The sequence below is a fragment of the Saimiri boliviensis genome, chromosome 3 (genome assembly GCF_048565385.1).
Source record: "Saimiri boliviensis isolate mSaiBol1 chromosome 3, mSaiBol1.pri, whole genome shotgun sequence".
Taxonomy (NCBI): domain Eukaryota; kingdom Metazoa; phylum Chordata; class Mammalia; order Primates; family Cebidae; genus Saimiri; species Saimiri boliviensis.
The window spans coordinates 62,286,816-62,302,634 of NC_133451.1; the positions used below are offsets into that span (position 1 = coordinate 62,286,816).

General features: G+C 37.3%; 1 protein-coding gene across 2 annotated transcripts in view; it reads left to right on the forward strand.

Annotated features, from left to right (window-relative positions):
* Positions 1 to 8,783, forward strand: part of STAP1 (signal transducing adaptor family member 1) — a 47,011-nt gene extending 38,228 nt beyond the window's left edge. For both annotated transcript variants that reach the window (XM_074396218.1, XM_003931891.4), the window contains one exon: positions 7,737 to 8,783. In XM_074396218.1, the coding sequence (XP_074252319.1) occupies positions 7,737 to 7,798 (62 nt within the window). In that variant the 3' untranslated portion in view covers positions 7,799 to 8,783. The remainder of the gene's footprint in view (positions 1 to 7,736) is intronic.
* Positions 8,784 to 15,819: the final 7,036 nt, after the last annotated feature.

Here is a 15,819-nt window from a genome sequence, read left to right on the forward strand (position 1 = left end):
TTTGTTGGGCTGGGCGTGGTGGCTCACGCCTGTAATCCCAGCACTTTGGGAGGCCGAGGTGGGTGGATCATGAGGTCAAGAGATCGAGACCATCCTGGTCAACATGGTGAAACCCTGTCTCTACTAAAAATACAAAAAATTAGCTGGGCATGGTGGCGTGTGCCTATAATCCCAGCTACTCAGGAGGCTGAGGCAGGAGAATTGCCTGAACCTAGGATGCAGAGGTTGCTGTGAGCCGAGATCGCACCATTGCACTCCAGCCTGGGTAAGAAGAGCGAAACTCCGTCTCAAAAAAAAAAAAAAATAGTCTTTGTCTAGTTTTGTTTTCAAGGTAATACTAGCAATGCAGAATGACTTCGACAGTATTCCTTCCTCCTCTATTTTTTGGAATCATCTTAGTAGGATTGATATTAGTACTTCTTTAAACCTTTGGTAGAATTTGGCAGTGAAGCCATTGGTTCCTGGTTCTTCTTTGCAGGGAGATTTTTATTATGGCTTTGACCTCATTATTTATTATTGGCTTATAATAAATAATGGTTTTGGATTTTTCATGGTTCGATCTTGGTAGGTTATATCTAGAAATTTATTTTTCTATTTTCCAACTTATTGACATATAGCTGCTTATAGTAGTCTCTAGTGATCCTTTTAATTTCTGTGGTATCAGTTGTAATGTCTCCTTTTTCATCCTGTATATATTTGGGTCTTCTTTTCTTTTTAGTCTGTGTAAAGGTTTATTGATTTCCTTTTATTTATTTATTTATTTTTTTGAGATGGAATCTCACTCTGTCACCCAGGCTGGAGTGCAGTGGCGTGATCTCAGCTTACTGCAACCTCTGCCTCCTGGGTTCAAGTGATTCTCCTGCCTCAGCCTCCCAAGTAGCTGGGATTACAGGTTTGCACCACCACAGCTGGCTCATTTTTCTATTTTTAGTAGAGACGGGGTTTCCCTATGTTGGCCAGGCTGGTCTCAAACTCCTGACCTCAAGTAATCCACCTGCCTTGGCTTCCCAAATTGTTGGGATTATAGGATTCAACCACCATGTCCACCCTGTTTATGTTTTCAGAAAACGAACTTCTCAATGATCTTTTGTATTTCTTAAAATTTAAATTTCACTTATTTCTGCTGTGACCTTTGTTGTTTCTTCTACTAATTTTGGTTTGCTCTTGCTTTTGTAGTTCTTTAAGATGAATCATTAGATTGTTTATTTGAAACTTTTCTACTTTTCTGATGTAGATGCTTATTGGTATAAATTTTCCTCTTAGTACTGCTTTTGCTGTATCTCATGTGTTTTGGGCTGCTGAATTGCCATTTTGATTTGTTTCAAGAAATTTTTAAATTTCCTTTCTAATTTATTCACTGACCCACTGGTCATTCAGGAGCCTATTGTTTAATTTCCATGTGTTTGTATAGTTTCCAAAGTTCCTCTTATTACTAATTTCTAGTTTTATTGCATTGTGGTCAGAGATGATGCTTAGTATTATTTCAATTTTTTGAATGTTTTAAAGACTTGTTTTGTGGCCTTACATATGGTCTATCCTTAAAAATAATCCATGTTCTGAAGACAAAAATATGTATTCTGTAGATGCTGAATGAAATGTTCTGTAAATATCTATTAGGTTCATTTGGTCTATAGTGCAGATTGTGTCTGATGTTTGTTGCTTTTGTATAGATGAAAATGGGATGTTGATGTCTCTAGCTATTATTGTATTGGGGTCTATTTCTCTCTTAAGCTCTAATAATACTTGCTTTACATACATGGGTGCCCGGGGTTGCGTGCATATATATTATATATATTTACAATTGTGTCTTCTTGCTGAATTGACTCTTTGATCATTATATAGTAATCTTTCCTAATTTTTGACTTGAAATATATTTTGTCTCATATAACCACTCCTGATTTTAGATTTCTATTTGCATGGAATATCTTTTTCCATCTTTTTAGTTTCAGTCTATGTGTGTCTTTATAGGTGATGTATGTTTCTTGTAGATAACAGATTGGTGAGTCTTGTTTTTTATCCATTCAGCCACTCTATGTCTTTTGATTGATGAGTTTAGTCCATTTATATTCAACATATTATTGATAAGGACTTACTACTGCCATTTTATTACTTGTTTTCACATTGTTTTGTGGTCTTCTTCTCTTCCTTCTACCTTCCTTTTTTTTTTTTTGTGAAGGTGATTTTCTCTGGTGGTATCTTTTTAATTTTTTGTGAATGCTGTTTTTAAATACCATGAAGCTTTCAAAAAACATCTTATAACCCATTATCTTAAACTGATGACAACATTGACTGCAAAAACAAACAAACAAACAGAAACTAATAATAGCCCTGTAGTTTAACTTCATACCTTCACTTTGTTTTTTTTTTTTCTTCTTCTTCTTCTTCTTCACTCTTGTGGTCCAGGCTGGAGTGCAATGGCGCAATCTCAGCTCACCACAAACTCTGCCTCCCAGGTTCAAGTGATTCTCCTGCCTCAGTCTCCCAAGTAGCTGGGATTACAGGCACCTGCCACCATGGCCAGCTAATTTTTGTATTTTTAGTAGAGACGAGGTTTCACCATGTTGGCCAGGCTGGTCTTGAACTCCTAACCTCAGGCAATCCACCTACCTCAGCCTCCCAAAATGCTGGGATTACAGGCATGAGCCACTGTGCCTGGTCAGTATATTTTTATACTGTGGATGTCTTGAAAAATTGCTGTTATTTTTGATTGGTTCATCTTTTAGTCTTTCTACTTAAGATATAAGTAGTTTACACATGACAATTATGGTGTTTTACTATTCTGTTTTGTCTGTGCATTATTACTAGTGAGTTTTGTTCCAAAGAAATAAGATGATTTCTTAACATTCATTAATGTTTTTTTCTATCAGATTGAAGAACTCTCTTTAGCATTTCTTGTAGGGCAAGTTGGCTATTGAAATCGCCCAGCTTTTGTTTGTCTAGGAAAGTCTTTATTTCTCCTTCATGTTTGATGGATATTTTCAGTGGATATACTTTCTAGGAGAAAAGTTTTTTTTTCCTTTTGCACATTAAATATGTCATGCTCTCCTGGCATATAAGGTTTCCACTGAGAAGTCTGCTGCCAAATGTATTGGAGCTCCTTTGTATTTTATTTGTTGCTTTTCTTGTTGCTTTTAGGATCATTTCTTTATCCTATCCTTGGGAGTTAGAATATTAAATGTCTTGAAGTAGTCTTCTTTGGGTTAAATCTGCTAGGTGTTCTACAACCTTTTGTACTTGAATATTTATACCTTTCTCTAAAGTTGGAAAGTTCTGTTATTACTTTGAATACACTTTCTACCTTGGTATCTCTACCTTCTTTTTAAGACCAATAACTCTTAGATTTGATCTTTTGAGGCTTTTCTTTTTTCAGGATATTGTAGATGTGCTTCATTCCTTTTTATTCTTTCTTCTTTTGTCTCCTCCTATTCTGTATCTTCAAATATTCTGTCTTCAAGCTCAGTAATTCTTTCTTCTGCTTGATCAGTTCTGCTCTTGAGAGACTCTGATGTATCCTTCAGAATGTCAATTTTTCAGGTCCAGAATTTCTGCTTGACTTTTAAAAATTATTTCAATCTCTTTGTTAAATTATGTGATAGGATTCTGAATTCCTTCTCTGTGTTTTCTTTTTATTGAGCTTCCTCAAAATGGCTATTTTGAATTCGCTGCCTGAAAGTTTACATATCTTTATCACTCTAGAATTAGTCACTGGTGATTTATTTCATTTGGTAAGGTCATATTTACCTGTATGGTCTTGATGCTTGTGTCAATGTCTGCGCAGTAAAGAGTTAAATTCTAGTCTACACAGTATGTGCTTGTTTGTACCCATCCTTTTTGGAAAGGTTTTCCCAGTCTTCAAAAATAATTGCGTGTTCTAATCTAAGTCTTTGGGCACTGCAGCCACGTGTACATTAGGAGGCACCTGGGCCCAGGAACACTGTGACTCTTGCAGCCTTGTAGAGGTACTGCCTTGATGGTCTTGGGTAATATCCTAAAGAATGTCCTGGTCTACCAGGCAGAGACTCTTGGTCTCTTCCCTTACTCTCCCCTTAACAAATGGTCTCTCTCTCTCTCTCTCTCTCTCTCTCTCTCTCTCTCTCTCTCTGTGCTGTGTTGCCTGGAACTGGGGTAGGGGTGGACACAAGCACTCCTGTGGACACCACCACTATGAATCTGCTGGGTCATACCTGAAGCCAGCACAGTACTGAGTCTTGGCCAATGCCAATGGTGATCATTGTTTGGTAATCTGAAGGCTGATGTTCACTGAAGGCTCAAGGGCTTATTTGGCAAGTGGCTAATCCAGCCAAGCTTGTGTCCTTCCCTTCAGATTGGTGAGCTCCCCCATGCCAGACCAGAGTGAGTCAAGAAATGCCATCCAGGAGCCAGGGCCTGGAGTTAGGAATCTTAGCAATCTACTTGGTACTCTATTCTACAGCAGCTGAACTGGTACCCAAGGTACAAGACAAAGTCCTTCCTACTCTTTACTCAGGCAGAAAGAGTCTCTCCCCATGGCTACCACCGTCCTAGGCCTGTGGTGAGTGCTGCCTGGCTACCACTGATGTTCACTCAAGACCGAAGGGCTCTTCAATCAGTTTGTGGTGAATGCTGCCAGGCCTAGTTCTCTCCATTTAGGGTAGGGGGCTTTTCTTTGACCTGGGTGGGTCCAGAAATGCCATCTAAGCACTGGCTCCAAGCCCAGCATGGTACAGAACTTGCCCAGGACCCTTAGTCTTTGTGGCCTAAACTGCCTTTCAAGTTTATTTAGAACCCCAGATCACTTTAGCCTCTGGTGTTGAGACTATTCAGAGATCAAATTCTGACCACTGGGATGGACAATTCCTCTCTGGCTAGAGCTCATCTAAATGCTCCCTTCTGTAGCACTGGCTGAATTCTGCCCTATGCTGTTTTCTCCTGTGACAAGTAGCACTGAGTTCCAATGCAAACGGCCACAGTCCCTGTCCACTCCTTTTCCTAAGCACATAGATTTTCTCTCTGTACCAGCAGCCACTGTCGGGAGATGGGGGAAGAAACCAGGTTGACAATTCAAGACTATTTTTCCTACCCTCGTCAGTGTCTCTTTAATTGCTATGATGTTAAAACCAAGTACTGTTAACTGCTCACCTGATTTTTTGGTTCTTATTAAGGGGCTTTCTAGTGTGGACAGTTGTTTAATTTGGTGTTCCTGATGGGATAGCTGGAGGGTTCTATTTGGCCATGTAGCTCCACCTCCTCCCTCCATTGGGTTTTTGGTTTTGTTTTTCTTGAGGTGGAGTCTTGCTCTGTTGCCCAGGCTGGAGTCCAGTGGTGTGATCAGCTCACTGCAACCTCCACTTCCCAGGTTCAAGGAATTCCCTGCCTCAGCCTCCTCAGTAGCTGGGATTACAGGGACCCACCACTACGCCCAGCTAATTTTTGTATTTTTAGTAGAGACGGGGTTTCACGATCTTGGCCAGGCAGGTCTTGAACTTGTGACCTCGTGCTCCACCCACCTCAGCCTCATAAAGTGCTGGGATTACCGGTGTAAGCCACCGTGCCCAGCCTCCATTGGGTTTTTATAGCTTTTCTTTGTTGAGAACATCTATCTTTATATTCATTTCAAGAGTGTTTATGACCACCTAATGAAGCATAGCAGCTTTAAGTTCTTCATCTGATAATTTCAACATCTTGGTTATCTTAGTGTTGGCATCCATTGTCTTTTCCCTTGATAACTGGGGAATTGGGTTGAGCACAGTGGCTCATGCTTGTAATTCCAGCACTTTGGGAAGCCGGGGGCGGGAAGATCATGAGGTCAGGAGTTCAAGACCAGCTTGGCCAACATAGTGAAACTCCATCTCTACTAAAAATACAAAAAAAAAAAAAAAAAAAAAAAAAAAAAAATTAGCCAGGCATGGTGGTACACATCTGTAATCCCAGCTATTTTGGAGGCTGAGGAAAGGAGAATCACTTGAACCTGGGAGGCGGAGGCTGCGGTGAGCCGAGATCACACACTGCAGTCCAGCCTGGGCGACAGTGCAAGACTCCATCTAAAAAATAAAATAAAACAAAATTGGGGAATTGGTTACATTCCTCTAGCTTTTTGTATATCAAGTAATTCCTGGTTCTTCATATATCAAGTAATTCTGAATGGTGTCTTGGATATTTTGAATATTACACTATGAGCCTCTGGTTCCTGTTAAAATTCTCTGGAGCATGTTTTAAAAGCAGGTAACCATCTTGATTAGATTGAACAAGTTCTGTCTCACTTTCTGTGGGAAGCAATTCCAACATTACTTCAGTTTTCAAAGCCTCTGTTACGCTGTTTTCCGTGTCTCAGGAATCATCAGCCTGGGACTTGGTCATGGTTTATACCTTAGTTTAGTTGTCAAAGCCTTTGGCATCTGTTTTGTATCAGGTTCTGTGCATGCACAATTCAGAGGTGAGCCTGGAACTTGTGTCACTTCAGAACTAGGAGATAATTCTTTTCCAGCTGTCACCTCTCCGGGATTTCTCCATACTCTCCAGCCACCAAGGGTCTTTTTTCTTGGTGTTCTTGCTAGAATGATGGAGCTTATTAATGACACCTGTGCTGTAATTGCAGTTCTGAGATTGCAGCTGCCCCAATCTCTTCAAGAAGTTAGTGATAGGAAAGAGAAAAATGTAATTCCAATTCTCCCCTCTGTCCACTTTTCCCAATTTCTCTGAATGGAAGGATGAATTTTCTCATGGGATTTTGGGTGCCCATGCTGCCACTGCCACAGGCTGCATCATGACTAGGAGCAACCCTTAGGGAAGGGCCAGGAAAAAAAAAATAGACAATAGAAACACTAAAAAAAAAAAGAGCACTATTGATGTAAAATGACAATGATTTTAGAAATGGACAACTAAACTGCTATTGGTATGTGACTAAACTTGTTCAGTTTGCTTTGTGATTAGGAACAAAATACTCATCCTCCCTGCATTTCAGATTCCTTTGTATAGGGACTGGGGAATGACATAAGAACAGATGGAATTAGAGGGACATGTGAAGAAAGACTTTAAATAATTAGAATATCATCTGTAGAGTAACATATATTCTTTCAAAAGCAGAAAGATGGAAAAGTACATGAGAATGAAAACAGGACTTTCTAAGAAAAGCTACTCAAAGATCAAAACTTATCTTGACAAATAATGCTGATGTTTTAAGAAAACTTTGTGGAACCCTAAAATTGCTTCAGGAATTTGGACTCATATATGGTTGGGGCACAGTGAGACTGCTAGTACATTAAGCTTCAATTTACCTTGAGTTGGGAAATGGGAGTTGTAGCGCAAGTAAGGGTTCAAATCTGGAGATTTGGAAAAAATTAATATGTAATAAAATATTACCTAAAGGAAAACAAGGTTTTCTTTGATCCCTGTTAACCCATGTCAGAATTTGGCTCTCTCTTACACCAAAAGAACAACAATGGAACAAGAATGGTCAAAGATATTTCCCAACTCCAGAAATGTGCAGTTTAAACTAAAAGCGCCTTCAAAATATAAGGCAGGTAACTGATATTAGGCTAAAGAGAAAGAAAAAAAATTATTAGGAACAAAATTACAAGTCCAGGACAAAATAAAATGTAAAAAGGCACCTGAATATTCAGTATTTATTTTCCTAGCATTTACTACCACACCAGCAATGTTCTGAGCACAAGCAGGAAAATCAACTCACTGAAAATAAAGAACCATCTTTTTCTACAATATTGGTTCTCTAATTAAGTTTTTCTATCCACAATTTCTAGGTCAAGAACCCAATATGGAAGGGAGAAGTGAAAAGTTGAAGAAAAGTCCACACATTGCATGAAATAGAATGTGAAAGCTCCTTTGTGTATCTTGGTAATTTACATTTCAAAACAAAATCATACTTTTAAAGAGAATTACCTATATTCTCTTGATCCTGATTTCCAAGTCCTTCACTTGAACACCAGAATTAGAATTAAACATTGTACCATACAATTTCATTATCTTATCAGAATGAAACCAATTCACAGGGAAATCAGAGACTATGGCTGTGGCAGTAACCTGCAGATATACACATTCCCATGCACTGACATAAGCTGAAAACACATAGTACTTTCTAGATGGAGGTTTTTTTAAAATTTAGGCTCAATTAAATACATTTCCTCTATACAATTTCCACAGCAGTTTCTCTAGTTCTAAATCCTACTAATTCCCAGAAAAGCTAAGTTTTGTTGAAATCTGGTTTGACTAATTTATCAAATATGCATTTTAATTACCTAGCTGGAAGTTAGAGACATGAAATGTACTAGGAGAAGCCCTTTCCAATGGAAATACTATATACCACATATTTTTGTTAATGGAAATAAATGTATCCATTTCCATGTTTCTCCCTGATGTCATCTTTTTGCAGTTCAAAATCAACCCATTACTTCCTCACAAAGATGGTGAAAATCTGTATCATCATCATGTTTCGTAAGCACGATGAGCCTGATTATAAATACTCAGTTTTTAAAAATACAGAACCATCAGCCCCAGACTACATCTACTGAATCAAAATCACAGGGATTTTTTTTTTTCATAAATTTTTTTCTTCAAAAGCAAACTTTTAAATTGATTTTGATGGTTATTCAATTTGGGAATCACACAATCAACTAAGAATGAAAAGATATGGTCTGTATTCTACAGAGGAAAGAGTTTGTGAGACAGAAGGAGAAAACAGCCATTGACAAGTCAAGGAGAGAGGCCTCATGGCAGGGAAAAATCAACCTGGCCAAAACCTTGAACATCTAGCTTCTAGAACTGTGAGAAAATAAATTTGTGTTCTTTAATCCACATGGTGTGGGGTATTTGTTATGACAATCCTAGCAAATGAATTCAGTGAGCTCCCTAGGATTCCTAAAAATATGCAGAGTTCTCTCGGACTTACTGAATCATAATTTCAGGGATTGGGGAGGAGGGCTGGGGCTGGTCCAGAAATCTGCCTTTTAAGCACCCACCACAGGTAATTGCTATACATAACAAGTTTGAGAACCAGTTCTTTAAGATTTACTGTATTATGAAGATAAATAATCTGTGTAGCAATATATGCAAAATCAAGTAAGGCTTTCTTTTAAATGGAAAGGCAGTGCCAATTAATTAGGAATCATAAATATGATAAGAGTTGGGACATAAAGCCTGAGCATTTAATCTAAGTATTTACTGAAATGTATTGAGTATTTATATAAATCACTGTGTTAATTGATGTAAAAATTACAAAAGCAGCACATATATATTATTCTCAAGGGTTTTCCAATTGAGTTGGTCAAAATATAGATAAGAGACTAAAGAGCTCTAATTTCTTACCATTTCAAAATGTTGAGTGAATTCTTGCAATCTCTAAGAAATCAGGGTGTTTAATATAAAAAAACTTTTAAAAAGTAGATTCCTAAAGTTGGTGAGGCATTGTGGTTGAATGCAATAAATGGAAAAGTAATGGTCAAGGGAAACAGAAATCAAAGCCCAGTGCCTGACCAATGTAGAGAGTCTCACAGGAGACCAAAAATACATTTATCTAGAAGAAACAACAGAAACAGAGCTACAGGCATTTCAGAAATTGAAACAATGCAGACAAAGACAGCTCTCATAGTTTAAAGAATAAACATATTAGAAAATATCTGCAGGGAATAAAAAACTGTAAAAGTGATCTAGCAAGTTTTAAAAAGAGAACCAAACAGAAGTTTTAGGAGTGAAAAATAAAATCACCACCACCACAATAACAAAACAGAAGACTGTAAGTAGATAAGAAAGAGATGAAGAGGTAAGTAAATTGGAATATGGGTTAAAAGAAATTATACAGAGTAAAGTATGACAAGAAAGAACAACGGGAAAATATAGAAGAAAGGGTGATAAACACTGAAGGTCTGTCATGTTGAACGAGAATCTCCATAGAAGTAGAGAATAAAGTGGTTACATGTGAAGGAGTGGTATCTGAGAACATCTCTAGAACTAATAATGAAGACACAAAGCCAGATTTAAAGAGCTCAACAAATCTTAAGCAGGATTAATAAAAAGAAATTCATACCCAGACATATGTTAATTAAATTGGATAAAATCAAAGCAGATAAAAAAAGACATTTCTTTAAAGGTATAAGTGTTAGCATGACAGCTGACTCAAAAGCAAGAGAGGAAGTCATGAGAGAATGAAAAAATGTCTCCAATGTGCTGAAAGATAATAAAGGCCAAATTAGGCATCTATAATTAACAAAATCTTTGCAGAATCAAGAAAAATACATATATGTTCAGAAAACAATAATCAGTTAAGTATGCTACCAGCAGACTCTCATAAAATGAAATTCTAAAGTAAGTTCAGATAAAAATTTATTCCAGATGGTGTTTTAGTTCATTTGGGTTACAGTAACAAAACATGATAAACTGGCTTATGGGTGACAGAAATTTATTTCTAGGGGTTGGAAAGTCTAAGATCAAGGCATTGGTACCTGCAGTGTCTCGTGAGGGCCCACACGAGATGGCTTAAAGATGGCACCTTCTAAGGCCGGGCGTGGTGGCTCACGCCTGTAATCCCAGCACTTTGGGAGGCTGAGGCGGGCGGATCACGAGGTCAAGAGATCGAGACCATCCTGGTGAACATGGTGAAACCCTGTCTCTACTAAAAACACAAAAAATTAGCTGGGCATGGTGGCGCGTGCCTGTAATACCAGCTACTCGGGAGGCTGAGGCAGGAGAATTGCCTGAACCCAGGAGGCAGAGGTTGCGGTGAGCCCAGATCACGCCATTGCACTCCAGCCTGGGTAACAAGAGCGAAACTCCGTCTCAAAAAAAAAAAAAAAAAAAAAAAGAAAAAAAAAGAAAATGAAGTCTTCGTTGGAGGCCGGGCGTAGTGGCTCACGCCTGTAATCCAAGCACTTTGGAGGCCAAGGTGGGAGAATCACCTGAGCTTGGGAGTTCAAGACCAGCCTGACCAACATGGTGAAACCCCATCTTAAATAAATAAATAAATAAATAAATAAAATAATAATAATAATAAAGATGGCACCTTCTTGCTGTGTCCTTATCTAGTAGAGGTGAGAGGTCCCAGAGCCTCTTTTATAAGGGCTCTGACTCCATGACTTAATCACCTCTCAAAGGCCCCATCTCCAAATTACATTACCTTGAAGATTAGAAATTCAACATATAAATTTGGGGAAGACATAAATGTTCAGCCTATAGCAGTAAGCCTTAGATACAAAAAATAATGAAGAGCAAATAAAGTTTTTGTGTGTGTGTGTGTGTGTGTGTGTGTGTGTGTGTGTGGCTAAATACAAACACTGACTACATAAAAAAAATTCTTAGAAATAAAGAACATTAAAGTACATCACAACAGAATTAAGACACACAGTACAGATAAAATATATGACAACAGTATGTAACTTGGAAATTAAAGAGTTGCTCTAGTTATTATATCTAGATAATAATAACTGTAAAACTTAGTTGCATAAACAAGCCATGTTCATGGATTCCGTGGGTTAGGAGTTTGGCACAGCATAGCACAGCACAATAAGAATGGCTTGTTTCTGTTCTGTGAAGTCTAGGGCCTGGAATCATTTGAAAGTTTGCCTACTCACATGTCTGACACCTGATACTGCCTGCAGGCTGGGAGTATCAGATTTTCTCCATCTGTACTAGTTGGAGCTTCCACACAACATGGTGTCCAGGTGCCAAAGGTGAGGTTTCCAAGAGACAGCAAGTAAAAGAGTGAGAGAGAGCCAAGAGGAAGCCAGCCACATATCCTTTTATGATGTGACCTCTGAGGTCTTAAGGGGACTACAGTGTAGTAAGCTTCTAGAAGAGTATGTAGTGTTGAAAATATTGCTGTAGCCATTTTTGGAAAGCTAATGATTAACTTTAGTCTTACTTAATTTGAATACGTATGATGGAATATAGAGTAACTATTAAAAGACAAACTAGTAAAGAGAAAAAAATGTGTATTGCTCAAGGAAGACACACTGTATCATCTATTTTAAGAAAGAATTGGATTGGTAAAGGAATTGGTAAACAGGTTTTGAGAGAATTGAAAATGTCCACTAGGGACACAATTATTAAAGACAAAAAGATGGAATTAATAGAACCTAGAAGCCTTTAAGAGATACCCTGCAGGATGCCAGAGAAAAGTTGGAGTCTGGAAAGCAACTACAGCTGCTATAACAAGAGCCACTGCTGAGGTGATGCTGACAATATTGGGAGGCTAATGCGAAGGAGAAAAGTCTCTTCTTCATATCCTAAGCATTCTAGTCTCCTAGTACTCTTTCTTTGTGGGACCTAAAAACAAGCCAGATGTCAAAGGAAAAGCACAGTTTGCAAAAAGTTCCAGCCACAAAGCCCCAGAATACAGATATGTGAGTCTGGAGTTGAGAGACAATCAATAACTGGCAAAACAGAATAGCATAGTAAGTCAATACTAATTTTAAAAGGCAAGAAAAGAGAGAAAAAGAATCACAAAATAGGTTAGACAACAACCTAATCCCTAATCTAAAACAAAAATCCTAATCTCTCCTAATACAAAATAAAATGGCAGAAACAAATCTAAATATATTGGTAATTATATTAAATGCACATGGTGTAAGTTTTCAAGTTAATGACAAAGATTATTCTATTAGATTAAAAATAATAATAATAAAAGCCAGGTGCGGTGGTACACATCTGTATTCCCAGCTACTTAGGAAGCTGAGGCAGGAGAACCATTTGAGCCATTTTGGCCTGGGTAACATAAGAGGGACTTTGGATCCAAAAATAAACAAAACAAAGAACTCCATTAAAATCCTAAATCTATTTTGTTTACTAGATACACATTTAAAACATAAGAATACAGAAAGATGAAAAGTAAACAGACGAAAGAAGTTATTCTGAAAACACTGACTAAAGGAAGGCTGGTATAGCTATAGAGAAAACAGACTTTAATGCAAAACATATTACAGATACACTGCATAGTGATAAGATATAATTCATCAGAAAAATGTAACATGTTAAAACAATCTACATGCGCTTAATAGTTATCCTCAAAATATATAAAACATATACAAGGAGAAAGAGGCAAATCAAGATCATAATAGGTGATTTTATAACATATTGCTTTCAGTAATTGACATAATAATTGTATTAAAAATCAGTAAGGACATAGAAGATTCAAATAACACAATTAACAACCCTAAAAGACACATCAGATGGCTTGTTTTTAGTTTTCGTTCCCACAAATAAAAACTACTAGGTGACTAGAATGCTGAAGATATGAAGAAGAGACTTTTCCTTTCCCACTGTCCCTAATGACTACAAAATATATTGTTTTCAAATGCATAAAAATTATTTTAAAATTTACCATATCCTGGGACATAAAGCAAGTCTCAAGTAATTTCAAATAATTAAAATCAGAAAGATTTTTTATGACAAAAATTCAATTAAACTGCATATCAAAAAACATAATTAGAAAAGCCCATGTTTGGAAAAAAAGAAATACTCTCCTATAAAAGACTTGAGAAAATTCCAATGAAAATTAGAAAAATATTAAAACTAAATATGGCCATTATGTATCAAAATTTGTGGAATATGGCTGTAAGTTGAGTATAATGTAACTATATTACATTAGTATAGAGATAACTTTTAAATGTATATGTTGAAAAGGAGGACAAGTTGAAACTGAAAAAAGTAACCTAACTCAACAAGTTAGAAACAGAATAGTAAAAAATACCCTAATAAAATAGAAAGAAATAATATTAAGGCAGAAATTAATGGAATAGGAAACATGCTATAGAAAGGATCAACAAAACTAAAATTTGGATCTTGGAAAAGATTAAACTGTTTTTATTTGGAGTTAAGGTTATGTAGAAATTTTTAAAAATGGCCTGGGCACAGTGGCTCACGCCTGTAATCCCAGCACTTTGGGAGGCCAAGGCAGGTGGATCACAAGGTCAGGAGTTCAAGACCAGCCTGGCCAATACAGTAAAACCTCATCTCTACTAAAAATACAAAAATTAGCCAGGTGTGGTGGTGGGCGCCTGTAGTTTCAGCTACTTGGGAGGCTGAGGCAGGAAAACTGCTTGAACCCAGGAGGCAGAGGTTACAGTGAGCTGATTTTTGCACCACTACACTCCAGCCTGGGCGAAACAGTGAAATTTGTCTAAAAAAAAAAAAAAAAAAAAGAGAAAGAAAAGAAAATTTTAAAAACTGTGCAAATAATTTACAGAATTACTACATAGTTTATTGTTTCCAGGTACAAAAGCAACACAAATCAACTGTATTTCACACATAATCAATAGGAAATAATGTGTGCTAAGTAATTTGGATTAATATTCTCACTTGAGAACATTTAGAAAAGCTGGATAAAATATACTTTTCAAAAATGTGGGAAGGCAGCGGAGAGCTAAGTTAGTGAATAATTACGATGCCAAAATATCTGGAAAAGGACCAAAATTCAAAAAAATAAACCCTTCATTTGGGACAACTGTGTTAGGAGTATTTATAGATTGCAAAAGGCCACTGGGAAACTGATTAGATAAAGCTAAGGGGCTAAAGATTCAAAGGTAGAGTCCAGGGCCAGTCAAGAGGTGAGGGCCTGGTTAACTCACTTTGAAACACTGAATGGTTGAACCCTAGAAATAAGGATGAACAGAAGAGTACTACCACAGTGTGTGGCTCAGCTTTCAGTCACCTAGGTGACCTGGAAAACCTCAGTCTCTGAAATTGGATCAAAATAATTCTAAATTACTAATGCCCAAATACCTGGCAGAAGCCTGGATGAAAACATCATTCTGAGCATCAAGTTATTTCCAGTTTTTTTCAAATACAATATTGGCAAATAATTAAAGATAACCAGGCACACAAGGAGACAAGACAGTAAGAATGAAGATGAGAAGAAACAAAACCCACAGGAGGGTTTTGATTCTGGAATTATTAGATACAGACTACAAAATAATTATGCTTTTCATGTTGAAGCAGATAAGAGACTGAAAATTTCAGCAAGACAATTAAAAACTGCAAGAGTGACATTTACGTGCTTCAAAAGAAACAGAACTGAAAATACAAGGGGCTAAGAATAACTAAGACACTCTAACAGAACAATAAGTTGGAAGGATTTGTCTTGCCAAATATCAACAATATATCAACTACAATGATGAGGACGGTATACTAGCACAGGGATAGAAAAAAGGGAACAAAAAATTCATAACGAGATGTGAGGACTAAGCTCTAATTTTTTGTGCTGCCCAAATTCCTATCTAAGGAGTCTGGAAGTCATGCTCTGCAAACCATAAATTCTCATCAGATGGGTTTTATTTAACCTCTATATCATGACTTACTTACCAATCTGACTCTAGCATAACAAGGAAGAAAATAAAAATATTTTACCCCAAAACATAGGGTTTTCTCTGCCGCATCTTGAAATGGCCTTGCAAAGCCATCCCTTGTGGGAAAAATCCACATTCTACAGAGAATCCCCTTCCCCCCCGCCTTATCTTCTCCCTTCCTTTCTTTCCAGATACAGGAGATAATCAACTAATAGCCAGGCACCTTTTAGGTCTGATAAGAAACATTTTACAACCTGCTCTCTGAAGTCTGCTGAGAGCTTCTTCTGCACAATAAAACTTGGTCTCCACAATCCGTTATTTAACCTGAGTATTTCCTTTCTATTGATCCCAGATAAACTCAACCAATTGTCATCCAGAAAATGTTTTACATTTACTTACAGCCTGGAAGCCCCCACTTTGAACTGTCCTGCCCTTCTGAACCAAACCAAAATATTTCTTAAACATATTTGATTGATGTCTCATGAATTCCTAAAATATGTAAAACCAAGCTGTACTCTGACCACCTTGGGCACATGTTCTCACAACCTTCTGA